Source organism: Mauremys mutica, chromosome 19 (assembly GCF_020497125.1).
Source record: "Mauremys mutica isolate MM-2020 ecotype Southern chromosome 19, ASM2049712v1, whole genome shotgun sequence".
Classification (NCBI taxonomy): Eukaryota; Metazoa; Chordata; order Testudines; family Geoemydidae; genus Mauremys; species Mauremys mutica.
Window position 1 is genome coordinate 21,413,651 of NC_059090.1, and position 25,354 is coordinate 21,439,004.

General features: G+C 37.3%; 1 protein-coding gene across 2 annotated transcripts in view; it reads right to left on the minus strand.

Annotated features, from left to right (window-relative positions):
* Positions 1 to 25,354, minus strand: part of MED13 (mediator complex subunit 13) — a 77,121-nt gene that overhangs the window by 33,931 nt on the left and 17,836 nt on the right. The window contains exons 1-5 of one of the 2 annotated variants that reach the window (XM_044993692.1): positions 22,429 to 22,519; positions 20,345 to 20,513; positions 8,461 to 8,606; positions 6,358 to 6,555; positions 2,806 to 3,000 (exon numbers count right to left, since the gene is read on the minus strand). In XM_044993692.1, the coding sequence (XP_044849627.1) occupies positions 2,806 to 3,000; positions 6,358 to 6,555; positions 8,461 to 8,606; positions 20,345 to 20,421 (616 nt within the window). In that variant the 5' untranslated portion in view covers positions 20,422 to 20,513; positions 22,429 to 22,519. Of the gene's footprint in view, positions 1 to 2,805; positions 3,001 to 6,357; positions 6,556 to 8,460; positions 8,607 to 20,344; positions 20,514 to 22,428; positions 22,520 to 25,354 lie in introns of those variants that run through there. The other variant, XM_044993691.1, reaches the window with a different exon arrangement.

The following is a 25,354-nucleotide window of genomic DNA, read 5'->3' on the forward strand; positions in this document are numbered from 1 at the left end:
AAGTGAGTTCTCATGCCACCTCAAATTTCCTTTAGAAGCTACATTGAACATTTAATAGAATCTCTCTCCTGCAATAGGAACACTATCGAGCCTATCCAAGAACAAATGTATTTTGCATTTTGTGATCATATTAAACAATCCCTGCTGTTTTCCCTCTTTCATGTGTTATCACAAGTTGAATGACTCTCTCTCCCCACCCCCTAACAAGGTGTATTACTCTGCAGCCTCTGGTCAATATATTTCTTCATGAGCCAAATATTAGAAAGACCACCTCCCCTAGAAGAAAATATATCTCTAGGAATATTGCACCTCTTTTCTCAAAGAACAAGTTTAAATATACGTTTCAAACTAAAAGCAGCACCAACAGGACTTCTTAAACATATATTTGTGTGTAACTTGTGTGTGCGCGCGCGTACTTTATACGGATATAAAAACACCCAAAGACATGTAAACTGTATAAAATAATTCTTAATCCTTCACCATATACAGTTTGATCATGAAAAGTTGATTTACAGTTTGATCCAAAGGCCACTGAAGTCAACAGGAATCTTTACAGTAACTTCAGGGGGTTTTAATTCCATCCCTTAACATGGCCTTCTGCAATTCCTATTGCATTTTGATATTCCCCAATTATCTAATATGCTATTCATTGGGGGTACACAGATGCATAATTAAGTGCAGGTATATAATGTAACCATTTTGAAGGATGTAAACTCCAAAGGAAGACGACTTATGTAGAATGGTACAAAGGGCATATCAGAGGGGTTTTTTTAACAAAATAAATGAAAATTTAACATATACACTATATGACAGACATGACACGCCCTCTTGGTTGAGATATTTAAAACTAGACAAGGCAGCAATAGAGTATTATACATATAGACAATCCTAATTGGCAGGAAGAGGTAGTAAACTGATGATCAATCCAAAATTATGTAAAATCGCCAATTTGAGTCACCAAGTAGTAACATTTTATTACAATAATTAATTTTAATGTTATTTCAAATTTGTACTTCTTAGTTATTTTCCTAAATAACGCTTCATTCTCTTTGGTTGGTATAACCACTACAAAATGTTAATTTGCAAAAAATAAAAAAAATATAGCCTTTACATTAAATGTAGTACTTTTCACTAACCAGGATACACTATTATACACATTTATTTAAGCAATGCTTAAGAACTTCAAATTTAATTTTTAATGTTAGAAAATGGAAAATGATGCCTTCTGCATTTACTAAATGATATTTTTACTTGTGATTTGTGCTGTGCTGCATTTGAATGAAAATTGGAATTTAATTAAAAATGCACAAACACACCAATATTTTATTAATTAAATACCTTAGATGTGCTGGATATGTAAGTATCAAAAACTTTATTCATGTGTTGTATTTAAAACTGATTTTTTGAAAAAAGAATTATTAGTTGGGAGTTAGTAAATTGGCTGATTAAGAATCTGGCCCATGACAACCCAAAACAAAGGTATTTAGGTACCCAAAGATGCAGTAGGATTTTTTAAAGTGCCTAATCCCCACTGGAATCAATGGGAAAGAGACCCAAACTTGTTTAAGGTCTTTTGAAAATCTCACTAGACACCTATCTGCATCTTTAGGCACCTAAATATTTTTGATAATCTGTCCCTATGTGCTTCAAGTTTTTCAAATTAATAGACCTCATCCCCTGGTTTTTATTCACAGATTGGAAGAGGAAAAAAGCTCTCCAGCTTTCTTGATTCCCCATCGGTTTCTCAATTCTGAATGAATTAGTCCAAAAGAAAAATATTCTCTCTGCACCTGCTAGCTAGATTGAAACCATAAGTAATGAATGCAGAAGCTTTTATGCACAACAAAAAAAACCTCACAGTACTTACATTTGGAAAAATGTAAATATCAGCATTTCCTCAACCGTAAAAACTGAAAATACAGATGCTTAATGCAGTACATAATAGTGACATTTATAAAACTTGAGCTGACCTCAAAAACAAAACGTTTTCCTCTAATTCTGTATGTAATTAGAAAAGAAACACTAACTCATTAAAAGATGCAGAGGTTTCATTGGCACAGCATATTTTTTTATTTGTTGTTTCAATTATGTTCATAGTAAATTTAGGCCCTTAATATAGGCTAAAATTAAGTTTGAAATTATGATAAACAGCTTTATTTTTAAAAAGAAAAAATGCAGGACTTAAATTTAAAAAAATCTCTTTTTCAAATCATTGATTTTTATCCACCCTGGCTAAGGAGGTATTCAAAAGTCTCAAGGCAGTGACTAGACTTTCATTAGAAGAGCTCCAGTGCTAACACTAAGACTTTCCCGACTCTTGAATTCTGAGATTTTTAGCCTGATACAGATTGACAACTGAAAACTACACCTGTGATTGCTCACAGATGAGAAAGTAAGCGGCCTTCTCCAACATTATAAAAATGCTCTAGAATCAGCCTCTAAGCAATGTAAAGAGACTGGGAATGTCACCTTTTCACTCCCAAACCAGAGTTTCTGCATAACAGTTACAAGTACTGTCCACCCAAAACAACATTCAGGTTTTAAATTACAACCATTTTGCAAATACCATTCTTGTACTAAATTAATATCTTTATAAAAAATTCAAAAGTGTTAATGATAAAAATCTAGTATATTATTACAATTCAAATAGTTTTAGGATTAAAGTGACAATTAAAGGACAACACACTGGAGGTTACAAATCAATTGCATAGAGTGCTCTGAATACTATCTAAACATTCTGAGAGTTTATTTTAAGCAGAAACCTCAAGACAGTTTTCTTTTTGGAAAAGGGAATACTGACTATACCTGTCTGAACTTCCTCTGGGGACGTAGGCGGAGTCAAAGTTACAGAAGACATGACAGGATCCCTTGTGGAAACAGGCACTTGGTGGACACCCAAGCAAGTAGTTGAACAGTGAGAAACCCCCACAGTGCTAGGAGCAGGAACATCTGTCTGAGGAACTAGAACAAAGCATGCTGGGTAGACCATTCGCACACCAGCTAAAAAAGAAGCATATAGTCATTATATATATTCAACTCAGTCATGGAGTACCAGCTACATGACCAAAAATGAGATTCTCTCTCTCCAGTCTTTAAGTTTTTGGTTTGTTTTTTTTTAAATCACATTGCAATATTATCTATTGCCTTATAAATTATATGAGATAACTAAAACAAGCCAGAAAACTAGATAACTTGAGGCCAATTATGTAGCTCCTTTCACTGTTTCATAAATAATGACTGAATAGCAGTCATTCTGAGAGGTTTAGTTTAATTATGTTAATATATTGGAAGTGCTGCAGTACCAGTGACAGTTCTTGTTCAGAGGTATTCTGATAAAGTCTAAAACCATTTTTCTATACAAGGTGTTCCAACATATCAACGGCTATTATGCCACCAGTTAATGTGATGAGCTTCACTACCATTACAAGCTCTCCTTTCTTGTAATTATTCTCCTGTCCACTGCTATTCTAAATGTGTTACTTGTCAGTCATTCAATATAATTTACCCTACTTTTTCAATTTCTCCAATAAAGCAACTTCATTCAACAGCAGCATTCCTTGTCAATTAATTCATAGTTGGTATTGTGGCAACTCCACTCTGGTAGAAGTTTCTTCATTTTAATCTCTCCCACCCCCAAGTATTTGCTTCTTTGCTACTATTAAAAAACAGTTAGCTACAGTAAAATTAAGGCATTTCTAATAATTTAGCCTAGCAAATAAAGGTCACATATTTGTGCTGGCTTAATAGTGAAGTCAGGTTTTCTTTTTTCACATTTCTTTCCATTATTATTTGTAAAGATGAATGGGGAAGAGATTACCTTGTATGTCTTACTTATAGATTAAAAATTAAGCTGTTAATTATAGAAATAACTTGTATAAATAAGATTGTACTGTATGTCATCTGTACTACAATCTCTTTTCTGTAAAAATTCAGTCTCCTATGAAACTTTCGGTACAGGATCTCAGCTCAAGATAGGATATAGTTTAGGGTGGGAGAGTACAGACATAGGCTTTGTATACGTTACTTGAAAGAGGGGCGAGGTGAAACTGGTAGGTAAAGTCAACAATTTCCAATATTTTAAAAACTTCCTAAAAAGCTGAAAATATATGCTGGGTTTCCTTAAATAGAAATTTCACAGGCTAACAAACATGACAGACAAAAGGTATCTGGGTATTCAAGTAAAGAAATTCAGAGATTCCAATTAAGTTTACTACAGTAAGATCTCTGTCCTGCCTAATAAGACCTCCTATTTGATCCCCAGTTTTTTATTCCAGTTCAACAGGGGCTGAGAGTACAGTGGGAACAATCACTGGGAATGTCTTAGATCATTCAATGATGAACTCTCTGGTCAACTGAAGAGCACTGTCGACTGGCTGTTATGGAAAGAAGTTATCCTTGGCCTCGTGTATCAAATCCAGAGGCTCAATGCTAAGGTTTATGAAGGCACTCTTTACAATGCTGACCAGTTCAGCTCACTGCTTCCTTGTAGCCCTCACCTGTTTGTTGTATCTACCTATTTTCTAAAGTCTTATACTTAGACTTTAAACTCTTGAGGGCAGAGCATCTCTATTATATTTATACAACTATTAGCAAAAAGGAGGCCCATGCCTCTAAATGCTACCTCAATTATACATACATAATGGGAAACTTGGGAAGTAGAAAACACATAGGGTTCTAAGAGACAAGAAAAGAAAGCTTTCCCAAAATCCATCTCCAAAAGACTAATTTAGAAGATTTAGAAAAGGGTGATCATGCATGTAGGTTAGTTTTCCCCACACCTTCAATTACAATTATATTACATACAAAACAGTAAAAGGACATTTATTAAATATCAAATATTAGCAAATGCCAGATTTACAGCTGCCTATGCAACTGTAATTCAGCCCCCTTGTGTGTCTAGCCTGTGCACAAATGAGGCTGCAGTCCTGTGGAAAAAGACAGTATGCCAGCATATGATTAAAGATCATGATGCACAAGCCGACAAATTAAGCTTGCATGGCTCACCATGAATTTGGCATTTCTCAACTCTTCTAGATTTTTTATTTTTTTTAAAACAACTGAAGGCAAAAATATTCTAATATTTACAACAACCAACATTCCCATCATGAATCATCATCAGGTTTTAAACCCAGAGCCTTCACATTACAGCACTTGAGGTACAGAAATAACTGTATTAGATGGCAACATTCCAAAAGCTCTTGACCCACAGGGCTCTGCTGAATCAAAAGGTTTCTGGTCAGAGTTTAGCTTTGGAGAGTGGGGGAGGACACAGTGGACAGGCCTTAATTGTTCTCTAATGCCTTGGCCTTCATTTTAAAGCTACTAGCAGCCATAGTTGTGGAGAAAACCATGAAGATGTGACCCACGTACTGTATAACCCAGGGGTAGGCAACCTATGGCACGTGTGCCGAAGGCGGCACACGAGCTGATTTTCAGTGGCACTCACACTGCCCAGGTCCTGGCCACTGCTCTGGAGGGGCATTTTAATTTAATGCCCCTCCATTTTAATTTAATTTTAAATGAAGCTTCTTAAACATTTTGAAACCTTATTTACTTTACATATAACAATAGTTTAGTTATATATTATAGACTTATAGAAAGAGACCTTCTAAAAAGGTTAAAATGTGTTACTGGCACGCGAAACCATACATTAGAGTGAATAAATGAAGACTAGGCACACCACTTCTGAAAGGTTGCCGACTCCTGGTATAACCAATGCAACCAGGTCTGCCCAAGTTTGCAGAGAACCTGAAGCAGTAGCTCGGAGAAGTGAAACGCCCCATTCACCTCACTGGGTTTAAATTCAGATGCCAACACTGTTACTTTAAATGTCAACATTGTTAACTATTCCAGTCCCCAACTCGCATAAGAAAAAGTATATTATGAAGATCAATACAATCTACTGTGAACGAACACTCATTTTGCATAGGCCTTGAGCATCACACAGCGAGACTGAAGGGGAGATTTCATTTTTCTGAAGGAGCCTTATCTTTCAAAAGTTTGGGAAGAAATACTATTACATCACTCCTACGGCAGATTTCAGGACAGAAATTGTCAACTGCCATTTATGTTCTAGTGATAAAAATGTTCTATAGGACCCAAAATAAGCTTCTTACCTGCACCAGGTAATTGACAAGGATTTGTCACTTATAGAATCATTTTGGCTGGTACAGCAAAATACAGGAAGCTAAACTATTTTCAAAACAGTGTGTAGCATACAGCAAAGAATAAAAGTCAGATTCAGGAATCTCTTACATTCAAAAGGTTTACTAGATCACTGTTTACCTTTAAAATAAGCCAGCTCCTACTTGGCCAGAGAATTTCAGTAAAGAAGCAACATCCATTAAGATTACATACCTACAAGGACTTCCACAGCAGCCAGAGAGTCATCTTCCCAATCCATCTCTTCTTGTTTTTCCTCAGAACCCTCCTTCAGGTTAGATGTGATGGGATAGAATTGTTTCCATTCACCAATCAGCTTTTTTGTAGATGAATCTGAGAGCTTGAATGACTGTCCTGTGAGTGTGCCATTTAATCCAAATGGACTTAGGATAACTGGATATACAAAACAAATGATTTTAGGATACACCTAGAGAATGATTTGCACCTCCTCCATGACTAGGATTTCAGCCCACACCTACTACCAAATAATCCATTTTAAATGACAGGTTAGACTGTACCTCACTACAGTACAGTATAATAAGAACCCTACACTCACATCTTAGAAGAAGAATTTATTATACCTCATTAAAATTTATATGTACTGAAAGAAGATGAGTTATGTAAGAATTAATGTACCATAACAGCAGTTAGAAGTTAATCCACCTGAACATCTGTGACAGAAAATTGCATCATGGGTAGAAAAGAGTATGCAGTTGTCTGTGCACATGAACAGGTGAAGGTAAAAATGAATTTGTGGCATCTGAGAGTCTGGTTTCGCTTTCTTTGTGATAGCGTTAACTTGCTGCTCAATGGTCTCCATGTAGTCACCTCCTCATTCTGTTACAATTAAATTATGATAGACATTGGTCAGACTGACTACACATAAGGAAATATGATAGTCTTGCCTACATTAGGAAAGTTACCTGTTATCAATGGGCATCAGCAGCAGTGCAGTTAAACTGTTTCTGAACACAGTTTAACTGCAAACATAGAACAGGACAACCCACAGTCAGCACCATTTCTGGAACAGTATTAATAGACAAGGCTAATGTGTTCCCACATAGAACCACTAGTTATAGCAGCCAGTATGGGAGCCCATTCTCTAGGATAGGGGTGTCAAACATACAGCACACTGATCAGATCCAGCCCCCAAGCTCTCTCTTCCCATCTTCAAAAGGAGCCAGCCTGCGCTACAGCTCAAGCTGGGACTGGAGAGGGAACTCATGGGAAAAGCAGCACGGACACCGGAGCATCTCCTCCTCCTTCCTGTTCACTTTCTGATCCTATTGCTATGCAACAGCTTTTCGAGATGTCACTACACAGCTACCAAGTTTATTCAGTCCCATATATGTGATGTTTTATGCAATTATTAATTAGCTAATTTACATATGACCATAAATTTAATGATATACTTAATGCATGACATTTAGGAGGAGCTGTAGGAATGCAGACAGGGCTCCCAAAATGTATGAGTGTCACAGGTAATGTGCACCATAAGGCAGCCCTGTCCCTGCTGCCAGAAGGCACCAGATGGACCAAGAAAGGGTTTTTTTCTTGACAAGCTTGCCTTGCTAACACTGCTGAGTCTGCAGGACTGGGCTCCTGCTCTTTCATTGCCCAGCCCCAACACTTCTGCTGCCACCTATGCTGATCCCCATGGCACCAAGCGTAGAGAATAGCTGATTCTTCACATCTCCACCCCTCTAAAGTGCCAAAAGTGAAGGAGTTCCCAAAGGGGAAGACAAATGTTTGTTTCAGAGGTGGGGAGCAGATAGGTAGAGCAGGAATGCCCAACTAAGAATGGGAATTCTGAAGTATTGAGGGACAGGGAGATCACAGGAGGTTATGGATGTACAGAGAGTAAGTTAATGGACAGGAAAAGGAAAGTTTTATAGATTTATTTACTTTTCCAACAAGATCTTGAAATGCAAGATCTAAACATCATTAGGTAAGGATTCTGCAGTTGGACTAGACCAGAAAGTTAGTTATCTGACCACTCCACAGAATGAGTTTGACACCCCTGCTTTAGGCCAGTTGATACACCGGAAGATCGCCTTCATTAACCTTCAGGAAAAAGAATGACGACTTAGCTGCTTCTGATCAGCTTTATCACAAAGTTTAAGTTGTGAGAGAACCAGTGGCCATAAATGAATGGAGCAGCATAGAGTCATACAAATCCATAAACGTATTTTTCATTGCTGCTCCCTCTCCCCCCTTTTTGGCATCAACATTCCTTGAGCAATCCTTCATCAGCTGATCTAAAGAACAAAAGTATGGAAATAAGTCACAGAAACCTACCTTGAAAAGGGCTGTTAGACTGCTGGGCAAGGGTAAGATGTTCTTCACTAAGAAGATATACAGGTTGGTGCTGGTTGATTTCCACACTGGTACAAACATTGCTGTCCCCATGCAAGAAAAAGGTGAAAGAGCAGGACAAGTGCTCACTGGAAAAAGAGAAAGAGGGTAAACCAAATACATAGTATATTTACACTGAAGCCTTAAGGAGAATTGCTAAAGATATTAAATTGATTGTTTTGTTAACACCTATTTATCTTCACTGACTAAAAGATTTTTTGGGGAAAAAGGCTCTTTGTTAAGGATTCAACACTCTGAGAGTTCACACTAAACATGTTCTTAAACATCAAGAAGGTCATCAAACAAAAGGGAAGATCACGTTCTTGATTTCTCTCTAAAAGTGAAGGGAAGAAGAAAAAAAGAACCCCCTCGCCCCAAAAAAACCCCATGTGTTGTCATCTTTGGATGTCAAAGCGGTTTTAAAAAAGGTACAAGCTCAATCTTAAATGCAAATCCTTTGAAGATCTTTTAAAAATAAACAAAAAAACCCTAAAAATTTTGAATATAAAGTTTAATGCTGAAACAGAAAACAGGAAAAGGTTATAGTCACTTGACTGAGAACTACTAACTAGGAGAAATGATTATGTTTTAGAATATTGAATTCAGAACACCTAAAAATTATCTTACAGATACTACTGGACAATGCTCTTAAAATTTAGGGCTTCTGTATAAATATTCCCAATTGAACAACACTTTAGAAATTTCACTTCAAAGTTTCTACACTTTCAACATTTTCAATTTGACTGTGCCTTATATGGCATGCAGCGAAGTGCTTTCAGAAAATTAATTTTTCAGTTTCCTGAACTCACTCTACTGATTTAAATGTAATTTGTATATAATAGACAAAAGAGGAAGGTCCTACCAATGTAAAAAGTATAAATCACAATAAAATTCCTAGTGACAAAAGAAAATGAATTCAAAACAGGTCTCCCAGTTTCTGATGCATCATGGGTCTACCATGCGCCTTCAAAGCTAGTTCAAAGTGTTAACATGAAGGTTCTTTATAGATTAATTTAAGCTACTAAATTCTGTAAAGATGAGATAAAAAACATTTAAATGCCTCCTCAATACAACTCAAATAAATTAAGACATGATTTATAGAGTGTTAATACAGTGAATTAAAAAGAAAAAAAATCCAAGCATTATAGAGAGTCAGCAATGAAACAGAAGTTTTTCCACCCACACAGATCAGACCTCAGAAGCATTTCTCAATTTTTACAGTTTTGTTTCTTTATAACCACACAATGGAATCTTGAAACTAAAACTTATTTCCTTGGATCATTTTTTGTCTACATACAACTAGTCAGTCACTATTTTAGCAGGATTGATAATAAAAGTACTGAACTGCGGACACTGTTTTGTTTGTTTTGCCTTTAATTATGAAATACAATACCACCTAGCATGTAATTACTCTAGTTCAAAAGTGCCTACCTTCTTACAATCACATGAGAGTTATGTGGGATAAACCACTCCTTTGAGGTGGGGTGTATGAGAGATATGCTTATCTGATCTTAATTCACAAGAAAAGAGAGAGACAACTCAAGATCCCTGCCAACATGCCACAGGGAGAACATTTTTCCCTGATCTGGGAAATTAAAGAATCTCTGATATGGTAGATTTAAAACAAAAAACACAAAAATACATGATACAGGCAGGCCAATTTGTGAGCCATGCAAGCACCAACTTAACTCAAATGCCTGCAAGAAGTGAAAGCAACTAGGACAGTCACTTCTGATGCCAAAGTGAAAAGCAGAACAATCATATGTTCAGAGAGATAGACACCCTAAATTTGCACAGGACAAAATTTAAGTCCCATTAAGCTGTTCAAGGCCACATGGAGAATGTAAGTCAAAGAGACCCTTAAGAATCCACCTTCTAAGCAACTGAATGAGAGTGTAAAGCCCAACCAAAAGGAAGGTGATACCAAGCATCTGCTAAGTCTTCATTCAAGAAGACACAAGCAAGAAAAAGTAATTCAAACTGGTGCTTTACTGAAAATCCAAATGGAAAACTATTTCCACTTTATTATACATGAATTACAATATTCTAAAGATGGCCTGATGAACCTCATTTAACAACTGCGAGGCTTCTGCAGCTCAGATCTTGCTAAGAGAAAGAAAGCAGAGTAACACCTGCAACTCTCTCCAAGAGAGAACTTGCGTGTCACTAAGTCAGTGAGGCAACGCCTGCACAAGAGCCAGGTGATCAGAATACCTGAACTGGCAAGCCCACGAAGGAGGTCTGGGCATAGCGTGCATTCTTTCCTCACCTCATGAGATACTTTCATCTGTTAGCCTGGAGCAAAGGAATAAAAGGGAAGTTATGTCGTCTAGTTGAGAAGGCAAGCACTGAAGCACAGATACTTGGAATCTCTACATGGGAAAGAGGAAGATGTCTGGAAAGCCCTACTTGAATAGTGTCTCCAATATGCATTGTTGCAGGAAACCCTCTTCTTCACCTCTTCCTTTATTAATTGTCATTTTCTGAAGTTTCTCCCATGGAAAGTAGATGATAGAACTGGAGACCCAGGATAGATTCTTTCAGAAACTAAAAGTTTGAAGCTGCTGCTACAAGTAACTGCACATGGCACAGCTGAAGACTAGATTGGACAAGCCTTCTTTTTACCACGTCACCCATACTGGAAGGGTGAGGAAAAAGCAAAAAATTTCCAACAGGATGCCCATCGTTACTACAGTGTCATTGCAACAATGCAAGACCGAAAGGGGGGGGAAGCGAGGGAGGGAGCTAGTTTTAACAGCTACTGTGCATGTTCAATGTGCCACATTCTTGAAAGAACACCACAAACTAATGCACTTCTGCAATTGAACATTGCACAAAACTTTAGGTCACATGTTTCATTTAACGGAATACTGTATCACGTATTTAGTGGGAGAAGAGAGGGCACAGTTTTGTAAATGCAGTTGTCCTGCAATTCTGAAGCATTACTAGGGGAGCTGAATGCCAGACTGAGAAGTACACATCTTTTAGAGGCAAATATTAGCCTACTTAAAAAATGCATTTCTATCTTTAATAGCAAAACTAAGAATTTTATAAAGCTAAATATACTAGAAAGCTCCTCATCGTCTGATTAGCCAGTCTATCATGTTGAAGTCTTCAGTCACAACCAGAGAACAATTGCATACCCTTAGGCTGGGCAGCCTGAAGGGCCCAATGATTAGTCAAAGGCCACAGGGGCTGAAGCAGGCGTTTTGGCTGCCTCCATCCATGAGATGCTGTTTGAGACCCAACCAAGTTATAATTAATTAAATTAATAATTAATAGTCTGGAGGGGAAGATAGTTACTGTTTACAATGTATCAAGAAATTTGATGACTTTTCTAAGATGAAGCTAAGGTTTGTATTTTCTCTAAAATTATTCTTTTTGGAACATTAAAGTAAAAAACAAATGAAAGTGCTAGCTACTATAATATTTTCTTCACATATTTATGATTTTAAAAAGATATGAATCTCTCTGTTTTGAGCAAAAATTCCAGTGCATGCAGTTATACAGAGGACAGAGTTACAGAACGTTAGCAGATTTGAATGAAGTGGGTTAAGTTTATATTTCTCTCTTTTTTTTCTTAAAACAGAAAAATAAGCCTTTAATTTTGCCAATATCAAAATGTGACCCATTTCTTATGTCAATTATTGGGTTAATTCTACTGAAGTTCTCATCACCAAGCTTGAATAGTATTAGGTCAGTCCTGAACCACGTAGACAAATATGATTTACTAATCTGAGCTTGACTTGGTTTAAATGTTCAACCTGACCCGAGGTCCAACCAAAATCTTGAAGAGTGCATGATTAACTAAAAATAGCACATGAATTACTAAAATTATTATTAAAAGAGTAAGTGATCAACACTGAAGTCAACTGAGTGTTTTAAAGTTCTATATAAAGTATATTTAGAAATATTCTGTTTAAAAATTATTTTTCTGTGTTTCTCCTTCCCTGCTACTAATACGAATTTGCACAAAACTGGATCTTTGTTTCCCAAGAGTTTATATGTTCCTGGTGCATTCCCACCACCACCTGAAGTCATAATCCTATAAAACAGTGGCATCAACTAGTTACCGTGGAAGTGATTTAGTGTCAAAACAAAGGATGATGATTTCACCTGGGATGAAGGAGGACCAGAAAAAGATGTCCACATAGTATATAACGGTCCTGCTTTTATAGAAATCTTAGTAAAGACTAAAGGGGGGGGGAGAATCTAGAATTTTCATATACATGATGTTTCTGCATCTCCAATACACCAATTTTGAAGTACCCTCCTTGATAGAAAGGTAATTTGTTCAACTATTTCTTAGCTTTATAACTTCTAAGTGCTTCACAAAACATCAGATGCACTGGAACCTTTAATCCACACTTCACTAAACTGCCCACTTCACATCTGCACCAAAAGATTGGAGTCTCTCCTAGCATCAATTTAATATCGACTGCTATAATGAGGTCTTTAATGTATAATATACACATCACATAATAGCACATTTACCAGTAATCTATGAATATCAAAAAAAACACAACTAAATCACAGCTGACAAAATAAACCAACTACATTTTATCATATATCCTTGCTTTTTTAATTTGAATTGTTTAGTCACAAAACTGAGTAATCTGCCGAGGATTAAAGAGGTTCTACTGAAATTAAATTTACCAGTAATCTTATATGGTATGTAATTATCATCCCCATTTTACAGAGGCAGGAAGCAGACACAGCAAGATTAAGTCATTTTCTGAGCTCAGTAATTGGCAGAGCTAGGATCAGAAGTCAAGAGGTTCCTGTCTTCCAAGCCCATGCTCAAATCCCTAGAACATTCTGCCTATTTGGGGGTAGGAACTCTAGCTGATATGTTTAGGCTCTCCCATTAACATACCTCTGTTCCTGAATGCTATGGAATTTCCATCAGAGTATTTGGAAGACACTGGCCAAGACCTAGAATCCTCAGCACCAAAGCTTTGGGGCACTTAGTGAATGATGGCTTTGCTTGTCAGTCAGACAACAGCAAGTGACCAGCAGTTCCAGAATGGTGCATCATACACTGGCACAAGTGTCTCAAAATAGTTATTTTTAAAAAGGGTCTACAAGTCAACTGCTTTAAAATACACCAAGGAAGTTCTTTGATCTTTTTATTTTATTTAATTAGACTTGGGTGAGATTCTATTTAAATAGCCATCTCCATGGAGGATGGGGAGATTAGGATTTATTTATTTAAAGGCAGGAAGTGAGGGGAAAAAAAACACACTCTTATTAATTTTTTTCTAAATACAAACAACCCAAAACATACAGAAAGTACATTATCAGGGTTTTCAATTGACAGGAAGAGATTACATTAGTCTGTAACATAAGCATCAGAGAAAAATAAGTCTATAGGAATTATACACCTGGTCACATGCTCAACATCATATTATCCCCACTTCTCTTCTTGTCAGCAAAACCACAGGTGGTTTGTTGAGCTAACAGAAGAGGAGCAGTTCCTCAAGACCACCTGCTTACCTATTTCCCCGTAGAGGAGCATTTGAGGAGAAGGACATATGGCTACAAACCTCACCCAAGATGATCCATGAATAGGTGCTTTCACGCCCTGCTGGACTGATGAGGATTAGTAGCAGGGCAAGGACCCCTTTGGACAGCTGCTTTCTCTGTGGCCACCCACATCTGTACAGCTCTGGTAGCACTTTTTAACATCTAACTTGGCAGCTCCACTCCATTTCTACTCCATGATAACAGCCTGGCAGCAAGAAACTCCATGGCCTTTACTTGGGGTGGGAAGAAGCAGGATTTTACCATTTTTTAATTTTCATAAGGGCAGTTATTATATGAATATGAAGTTGGATTGTGTGTATCAGAAGCTTCCTGGATTTGTATTGTGTTTTCTTTTGCCAATTAAAAATTCTCAGCGATCGTTTAGATTTGTTTGTTTTGGGTTTTTTTTAAGTCTGGGTTGACAACCCTGAATTATGGTTCTTTTTTTTATTTATTGTAAAAGCTAATGCACCATCTAGTTCTTTAGGAAGAAAACACCAAGTATGAACAACCTAGAATACTGCAGTACTACTTACCATGCTAATTCAATCTATTATCAATCAATTCACTTCATGCCTTTTTTTGCCCTCCGCTAGCAGCTTCTCTATCACATCAGGCTTCATATGATCTTTACCACAAGGACACAGTGACTATTAATTATCAGTAAGCTTTTAAAACTGCTATACTTTAATATATGTAACTTGTGAATATATATATTTTTCTTATGTCCAAATGATTTAAAAAAAACCCACAATGTGGTATGCCTTCTCATAAACAAATACTATATTTTTAAATGTGAGATGCAAATATACCCAAATACTTGCAATGATAAGCAATACTTAAAAACAGTGGTTTCACGGCCCTGTATCTCAAATCCCAAAAACCAATATTAAAGTATGTATTTATATTAGAGCCTTCTTTAATTATTCAGAATATAAATCTCAATTATCTCTTGATGTTCTAAATTGCTGCTTTCAATGTGGAATTTACTTTTGCTATACAAAATAAAATAGCCTGGATAGGAACACAGTTTTGGAAGACATAACCAAACATTGTTCTATCTGAGGATAAATATACCAACACCTTCATTAAGTGCTTTGGCCTATTCTGGAACAAGTAAATACATTTAGTAAGGCAAGAACTATCTGTTCAAATAAAAAATTCAGTATACGCTGCCTTTTGACATACTGGAAATTAAGGTAATTAATATCCTTTATATGTTTATTGTATAATATTGTTTGGACATTCAAAAAAAAAAAAAAAACTAAAACATGAACTTGAAGTGAACTAAAATCCAGAGCCATCTCATTTTTTAGATTTTCCAAGTGAAGTCACAACCATTTTAACTTCTGTTAATTCAGACAAGGAAAAACTGCTTTCTTATGTCAAATGCTAAATTTGTCTGCTAGCGGTCTCTGTAGCAACCCAATATTCCAAAGAGACAATCATGTGATCAATGCCCTCAGCTCCTGCTGTTTATCCTGCACTGTCCTACTTATAGCAGTTCTCAACTCCAGCTGTCTACAGTAAAAGGAAAAACATCACCTGCTCTCCTGCCAGTTCAAAATGCCAGTATAATCTCAGAGCTGCTGTAAAATTTGTTGACATTGTTTGATTTGAAGATAAGCATTGTAAAAGGATTTGCATAGTAAGAAAAGAAATTATTTTTGATACAGGGCATATTCTAAGAGTATAGAAATGAGTGAGTAATTTGGTTTCAACACTCCAAATATTGAAGCACTAAATAAGAGATACCCATAGGATTGGATTTAGCTATCAGTGTGTAGTCCTAACTCCTCTGTTAGATGTGGAAGGGAAGAAGAGTCAGTCCTTTGATCCCCTTAGCACTGAGATGAACTCATCCACCTACAGACCCAACCCCCCAAAAGGTATAATTCAGAATGACCTTTCTGAAGAGGGCAGCTATCTTGGAGCTATTCCATATCTGCCAGAGGGATGTTGGTAGTAGACAGCAACAAGGTACGCAGCCTCAGGAGTTGCAGGAATGTGTGTTCAAGACCCAAACTATGACACTCCCTCCTTACTTTAAAAAGGTAGTCAAGATGAACATTGCAAAAATAATTTCCCTCTAGAGTAACTCCTATTACACTGCAAATGTAACTTCTCAGCTAGGCAGCCAGACAAAAAACACAACATACCATAATGGGGTTCACCATGGATGTAGGTGTGCAAACATAGCCACAAACAAGGCTCTCTCTTCAGTTGGTACATCTGCCCTCTCCTTTCGAGCAAGAATAGGGTGGTGAAGTAAGTTGTTAGTTTCAGAGAGCTAGGACATGAACACCTTGAAATCAAGATGTAGCCTAATTTTAAGCCTATGAGCCTTCATAATGTTTACATCTAGAATACTTTTTTCGAAGACTACTTATGGTTGTACAATTATGAACTTCTCTATTCTTTGAAGATGTGATGCAAAACAATATTTTTGTAAAAAGCTGTATTTTATTAATATCCAGTTTCCTGCATTCAGACAGTAAGATTTAAATAGGATTACCTGTTGACCTTGTGCAGCTAGTTTTGTTTTCCATCAAAAGAAACTGTAGTTATATTATGTCCTACTGCTAATTTACACACACATTTACAGGTTTTTTAAGTCTGCAGTCTGTTTTCATTTTCCTGTGCCTTACAACTGAGCTGCATATAGGTAGTTTCATTTTAATCAGAATTGCTTAGTTTAAAAAAAAAAAATGGAACATTTAATGATGTTGCAGTTTGTGCTGTAAAATTCAGCAAATTGTATTTATTCCTAATATTTAACAAGACCCATATCACTATACATCAGCACTTGTTTTTAACTTTTATTTAATAAATCAAACTAGTCCTTAATGAAGAATCATACCTGGGGTAACATTTAACTAATTACTCCAATCTGATTTATTCTATGATTATGTTAAGTACCATACAATAATTATTAACAGAAAGGCAGACCCAATAAAATGACAAGTTTCAGAGCATTCCAACCAGAGGAAAGTAGCAGTTGTGGATTTGGAATATTTAACTCTTTCATAAGGACACAGGAACTTTTAGGCTGTGGCTACACTTAGCACTTCAAAGCGCTGCCGCGGCAGCGCTTTGAAGCGCTAAGTGTAGTCAAAGCGCCAGCGCTGGGAGAGAGCTCTCCCAGCGCTGTCCGTACTCCACCTCCCTGTGGGGAATAACGGGCTTTGACCACACTGGCGCTTTGCAGCGCCGCAATTTGCAGCGCTGGAGAGGGTGTGTTTTCACACCCTGCTGCAGCGCTGCAAATTTGTAAGTATACATTAGCTACTTGGTTTTCTGATGGAGAAAAATAGGGAGGCAACGTACCCTAATAGCATAGAGATTCTCACTTGTACCTTTGGCAAGACTAAAGTGGTTGAACTATGCACAAGTGCCACCCAGAGAAAAGTTGGCTCACTTCAGTGTGTTTGTTTGCGGGGTTTCTTGGGAGAACATAAAGCCTATTGCCTTAAGGCTATGTCAACAGGAGATTTGAAGGACACAAAAGTAAAGGTAAGAACATTTAAAAGGCTAATCATTTTATGTGCTTTCAGTGGTAAGACTTTTAATGAATTATTAACTTACCTAATAAAAACTATCCAGGTCATAACACTTAATTTGGCAGAGTATCAGCCATGCAACTGTTATTTCCTTTACCACCTACTCATTTACAACCATACAATCAGCCGCACAGGACCTTAAGGGATATACACCTCTACCCCGATATATCGCGACCTGATATAACACTAATTCGGATACAATGCGGTAAAGCAGTGCTCCAGGGGGGCAGGGCTGCGCACTCCGGCAGATCAAAGAAAGTTTGATATAACGCAGTTTCACCTATAAACGCGATAAGATTTTTTGGCTCCCGAGGACAGCGTTATATCGGGGTAGAGGTGTAATATGAAGAGATAAATCCTTATTTGGTGTAAGTTTAAACTGATTTTGCTACAATTACACTCTGGGAAAATGTACATCAGGATGCAATCATGAAAAATAGGAGTGTAACAATGTACAAAACTAAGAATTTGCCGAGTATTCTATGGAGCACAGATGCTCAATTCGAGAAGTACCACTAAGTTAGGCAGGCAGCTAAATCCCAAAACTGAGGTTTCTGAATGATCTTCAAAAAAGGTTTCCCCATGTAAAGCATGGAGCAGTAGGCCAATCTGGAGGTCAACAGTATGGTAACTGGCAAGGTCTGGAACAGAGTCACCGTCAAAAAACTGCCTAGCCAGGTACACCGGGGGGGGGAGGGAAGTGGGGGGGGCACCAATACATCCCTCCCCCAATGTAAACCACATTCATCTTTGGATACTCCCACTTGCTGTTACTACTACTGAAACACTGTTAGAGCAAGGGTGAACAAAAACAATAGTTTGCCCCAATACCACCTCTACAACCCCTCCTTGAGAAGCTGATTTTCTTTTTTTTTTTTTTTTTTTAATTTATATAATAAAAAAATCTAGTATCTACCAACCAGTCATCAAAAGGTACAGAGAAGTACTGCTACACCCCTTGGTGGAAGTGCTTTAAAACACAATAGTTCTGTGAATGTGGCATGCACCACATACAAATCATCCCTGTACATGAGGCACATTACTCTGTCATAAGTGGTCAGTCTGAATCTAGAGATGAGATAGGGAAGAAATACTGGAAGAAGCTGGACACAAGTTTTCCTGAAAACTATTTCTTTCTTCTCACATCAAAAAGTTACTGTGCCAGGTAGCTTTCAGATTATCAGGTAGATATCTACATTTGCCTATTGTTATCAAAGCAACATGATTTCTTCTTCTCCTCCTCACACCTCTCAGAAGAAATAGTACTTGATCCAGCAGGAAAGAAAAAAAAGAAAAAAAAGAAAACCAGTAATGACTCATGATTTGGGAGATTATTCTGGGGTTTTACACAGACAGCTTTTAAAAAAGAAGATTCTAGACCTTAAAATACACTTTTCCATATTAATTTAAGCATGACTTTTTAAAACTAGCCCCATGTTAAAACAGTGAAGTTGTATACTACATCCCATTTCACAGTAGTAAGGCGTTTACTCGAGATCAAGGTTATCACGCAAAGAAGTTTAACAGAGATTGGTTAATCAAATCTTTAGCCATTTCACTGCTGTTATACAAGTGTTTCCATTAGTTTTTCCAGCTGATACATAAAGTTAGTGATCATTACACAATTTTGACAACTTTTACTGGATTATGGGAAGAGGTGCAGTAGCATAACCAAAGACAGATTTAAATGGTCCTTGGAATTACCGTTCCTTAACACTGGCCATGCCCATAACTATACACTCTTTTCCAGTGTTCTACATATCCTATTGCCAGCAAACAGGAGAAAGGACGAGGGCAAGGATGCCTCAGAGTGAACAGAAGTTTAGGCTGAATAGTATGGTGCAGAAGAGGAAAGGATGCCTACACCTGAAGGACAAATTCAAAAATTTTGAGTAGAGAGCATCAGCACAGAGGAAGTAACAAACAGGCATCAGAAAAGCCTAAAATTATGAATGAGAAAGAAACCTACTTTCTAACCTTGTTTTGCTATTTACTGCTAGGCAACATTGACAGGATCAAGCCATTGTTTGAACCATGCTGAAAAACTGCTCCAGCAAAGATAAAAAGTTAGTCTTTTCTGTCATTCATGAAATTCTGGGCACCCTTCTAGTAGCCAGACACACAGCCCTGTCTCTGTCAAAGGAGTGCTGAAAGTGGCTCCCCTTTCAAATGCCTCAGGCTAGAGAGCTATGTGTGGCTTATCCTTTTCCCATGTACGGTCTTTAAAATGCTCCCCAGGCCCAAAAGCTACTTGCACAGAGAAAAAGGCATCAGTGTTGCCCTTAACTCTGAAACAGGCCAGTTATGTTATTTGTGTACCTCACCCCTTTTTTCTATTCCTTTCTGTGAGTCTCTGCTTCACCTTTATCTACTCTCTGCCTGATTGCCCAGAAATCCATTCATGGTGGGGGAAAGAAAAGCAGTACAGGAGAGATCTGCTGCTGCTTTTGAGAGGGTAGGCAAACATCAAGACATTGTTGCATACTGGATATCAGGTTTGATTCTCAAAAGAGAAGACAAAGGCAGATTCTCTTGTAAGAAAATTTCAACGAATGTGTAGAAGTGTGGTTCAGGAAGACACAGGACCCATGGTCCCACACCAAGTTTATACCACAGAGCATGCACAGAAAGTATGAGAGCATGCCAATGAACCATTTTCTTCTCAGCATGTAGTTAAAAATCACCACCCTAAGCAGTAAATTAAGCAAGTGAAACAAAATTTGAGAGATAAGATAGCCTACCTTTTATTTATAGGTTTTTCATCTTTCTCATAAGGCTTCACAAACCACTTCCCAATGCGCACAAAATTCCGGTTCATTAGACACCTCTCCAGCAGGTTGTGAACTGCTTTGAAAAGCAGAGTGCGACATTCGTAAGACAGTCCATTCTCCCATATGCCATCTTCCTCTTCTACAATGCAAAGGAAAAAGGAAAGCCTTTATTATGGTGATGTTTAATTTTTATGTCTATTAGCCTTTTATTATTTAAATATGCCAACTCCAGGGTTCATTTAAAGTTCATTTACAGCATAAATGACATTCATTCCACTATGAGTTTCTAGAATGTCATAGTATGCAGTTTAAGGAAGGGAAAAAAAAAACCCACACACCAACAACCAAAAAAAAACCCCAACTACTTACAGTTAATCCAAGAAGCATGAGGCCTAAAAGTAGTGGACATCTATTAAGTAACATTCACTGTACCTTTATTTTATTAGCATAGCCAATATAATTATCTAGGGAAACAATATTACTCTTGGGGTTTTTTTTCTTTTCCAGAGTAAACAAATTAAAAGATATTTATACACAAGAGAAACACTTAACACCGCTACATTACGAATCTTATCACTGGCTTGCAAGTTGGCTCAGACTTTGCCTAGCATGCGCTGCTTACCCCAACAATGAACAGGCAGTTGAAAATTATGCTTAAATAAATAAATAAATAATGGCCTTAATGTTTATCACCATGTTGTCCAATAATTGCACTACAAAATTAAGAGCTGGGGGCGGGGAACCCACAAGCTTTGGAAAACACAGCCTATCATTATTACCTGTCTTCCCCTTCTTTAACAGCAAACCTTCAAGTCTAGTCTCAGCACAGCAAAGTAAAGAAACTTATTGGGGAAGGAAAAGTATTTACATCAGACAGTAAGTCAGTCTTCCTATCCACAAAAAAGCAAGATATTTAGTGGACAAATTCTGGCTCATGTAGCAGATAACAGAATTGTTCAATGCTCAACTCTTCAAAAAAAAAAAAACAAAAAACAAAAAAACACTTATGTAACCCCCTGCCAATCTTAATAATTTGGTCTCCAATAAATTCATTTGTTCTTCAAACAGAAGGACGGAGGAAAAAAAAAATAAAAAAAACCCCACACCTTACTTTACAGACAAATCAAAAGGCAAGGATCACTACCAAAAGACTAATTTAAAATTCTAGTCTGGTCACTGTCCATTCTGGTCCAGAATCAGTGCATGAAAATACTAACTGACTCTAGAAGTTATTGCATTGGTCTGAAGTTTCTAAAGCCGGCTGGCCACAAGATACAGAGCCACAATTATCACAATACATTTATTACAAGCATTTTAAGGCAGCCCTCACTGTCTCGGCACATGGATAAGATTAAGAGAAAAAATATTTCCCAGGTAAAGGTAGCAAAAATACATCATAACCTCCAACAGCATAATGATAACAGAGAACAGACAAGGCATCTAGATTTTTCCCCGCCCCGTTCACAACTGTTAGAGAGTCCAGACAAGACGACTGGCATAGAAAATGACAAGGAAATACATCTGGCTGTGCTTTCACAACATAGCTAGGCTTGGGTTTAGATTAGTTAAATTCCAAATTAGAAGGCTAACAAGCAAGAACAGTCTGTTCATCCATCCCTTTTGTTTTCCACCCTTCAGTTAGCTTACCAATGAAATTGTACCTTGCATGACAGTTAACAGAGGTCTGCCATGTAGCTGGGCCCCTGAGTTGGTTTTGGGTTTTTGTTTTCTTTTCTTTTTAAGACAGGGATCAGCCCCTTCAGTTTCATCTTGAGCCTATGAACAACCACTTCCGAATACACAGAAAAATGCACTCGGAAAGGCAGTAGGAGTCCCCTTCACAATTAGTCTCAGGGACAGCATTTGGAAAAGCTACAGAGGTGGCAAAACGACAGATGACTATGGCCAACATCTGTGTTTGAGCGTAAGGGCACAATGTTTCAGCCACAGAGGAAAGGAAAGAAATTTCAGGACACAGTTTCTATCAGAGAATCCTGAAACAGATCTAGATATGGCAAGTAAATGAAGGCATCTTCCTATCTCAAAATGCTTACCGTTATCAGATCAGCACCACTTTTTCTTTATCTGGTAGGAGTTTAAGGTAGCTACATTTAATCCAGATCCTGTTCTCTGCCAAAATACTGGAAGAGTAACGAACTCTCTCCCTTACAGCCCCCACAACGGATAAAGATGAGCATAAACATACTGATGACACTGAAGCATGTTATCTCGCACCAATTAGGTCTGAGAAGGAAAAGTTACCTATCACCGTGTTCTGGGATCCCTCCAACTGAAATAAGTAGAGCTACTTTAAAATATTTCTTCTCAGTCATATCATGATAAAAGCATCTCAGGGTCAACAGTATCAAAGGCTACTGAAAGATCTAGTAATATTCACTACCAACAAACTTTGTTAGATCAGTGTTAAGGTTACCTAATCCTGCCATGTGCCATTCCAGAATTGGTGGGAGGCTAAGCATAAACCTCTGAAACCCAGGAAAGAGAGTTAAGGTAATGTCTCCTTAACTCAGCCCTGTTTGAGCAATGCAGCCCAACAAGTCCCTGTGAGAGCTCATAGGACTGCTGTCTTCCCCAAGCACGTGGAAGACAGCAGAGAGGGTGAAGAGTTGTGAGGGGAAAACCACTTAGACCTTGTACTGATTAGGATAAAGTCCAAATTTAGGTCAAGCTTAGTGAACACAAGCTAGCTAAGGCTAAACTATACCACTTGATCTACTGAGAACAAACCAAAGACTTGCCATATAAACATCTATTAGTCTCTATCCTTAGCATTTCCTCTACCTTCAGTAGGCTCTGACACACTTGTGGTACACTGTGATGTATGTGCCAGCAAACAGTTGGAACTCCCACAGCAACAGTGAAGCATGTATGGCAGAGAGGGTGCACAGCAACAAGTGAATGAGCACAGATGTGAAGTTCTGGTGTGCACTGAGAACATGCAAGAGCACGAACAGGATGAGGCAATTTTCTGTTCCCTTTTCTTCACATACTTGGTCTGTGTTTGTACAACACCTACCACAGTGGAGTCCTGGTCCATCACCAGTGCTCCTAGATGCTATGGTACGTACTAACCAACTAGTCTCTGGAGGCGATAAAACATCTGTACTTTCATGGCTGCCACTAACAAAAAATGTAAAGCCCCACACCTTTCAGACATTTAGATTTTTAGAAATAATAGGGCCATTGTGATCATCTATGCAAGCCTCCTGCATAACAATTCGGAGGGGGACAGATCCCCAATTACTCCGGTTCCAGCTGCACTTACACCTCTCCTCAGATGGCAACACGAGCTCTGGCAGCTTGCTGCAATAACTCTCTGGATCAATACAGCTCAAGCTAACACAGTTAGGTTCAGTGAACATATAAGAAGAGGAATGACAAGAGAATTGTGTTGGACACTACACAGCACACCACTGGAAGTAGCTGATTTTGTTAGGGATGGGTCAGGTTTGTTTCTTCCCCCACAAATGACTGTTGAGAGCTCCAAGGAGAAGTTATATTTATGGTTGTGGGAGACTTGTTTGAGAGCCATTACTTTAACTCTGTATTTCCTAGTTTTCAGAAGTTTAAGTTTATTAGTAACTGCTGTCTAAAGAATTTCAAAACACATATTTGCTTTAAAAGCCAACTAAAAACTACAGTAATCCACTAAAGAAACCAGGATGGATAAAAATCAAATGATTTAAAAAAAATAATTAAAAATCGGATTTTTGACAAAATGCATCCAGCAATCATCCCTCCATAATGCCAACTATCAAACTTCAAAGCTAAGGGTGAACCATTCAAGAAATATATGTTTGCTGATGATGTTTTAAAGAAAGTCACACCAGTGAACTGGTGGAAGTCAATAAGCACTTGGATTCAGAGACTGTTGAAATGATAATCTCACTTTTAACAGCAGTAGCTTCTTCTCCCGGTGTAGAAAAAAATATTTTCTTCCTTTGGACTAATTCATTCCAAACTGAGAAATCGTTTTGGACCTGAAAAAGCAGGAAAGCTTGTTTTCCTTTTCCAGATTATGAACAAACTGGAAAATGAAGGTGAAGACAACTGAGTTAGCTGCAGAAGCCAATATTTTAAGTTTCTCATGTTGACCTGGCTGACAGTCGATTTAATGTTGGGGTTTTTTTGTTTTTGGTTTTTAATATTTCATTAACTATTTTAGTTAACAATTTTAACAAAAACAAACCTGATTTTAAAAAACTTGAATGTTTAACTAAATTCAAAAATTCATATGCTTGCTTTTTTCATTATAATATGTTTGCTGTTGAAGAAAAAAAAATCCAGAATACACAACATCATTGTTTTAGTTAAATAAAACAATTTAAATGTCGGTCTGGTGATGTTCTCCTCCTAATACAGAATGGCAAGAAAATCCTCGAAATATTAATGATTAACCTGTTGAATTGGAGATAGTTCACCTCCCAATGACTTCATAAATATCTGTTTCAATTACCTTTGATAAATGAAATAACCAAAACAAACAATCATTCATTTTCTGATATAGCTGTAAAACTAATCTGAAAAGTTTTCAAAATAAATCACTTTAAAATGTATAGTGTATTCCTTCTAAAAATGAAAGTTACAGCTATCTCTGAGTTGTGAAGAATATGTATTAAGGTTATAACCACCAAGAATGCACTTTTATGTAGAAATCCATGATTATAATCAAGTCTTCCTGACTAGTGATTTAAATCAATTTGCTTTAAATCAAATTCACCCCAAAAGAAACAATTTACAAGTACTGGTCTGGAATAAGGGCACTGCAATTGTTGCTCTTTACAAGTTTAACAACCATATGTTATGAAAGTGTTTGAGCTAAGGAGATTACATATTTCTGAACACAGAAAAACAAGAAATAGACTCGGGAACGAACATCTTATCATACATGCAGCTTTGCAGTTCAAAACAGACCGATCAAACTGTGGCAAACACAGGTAACATAACAGAACAAACATT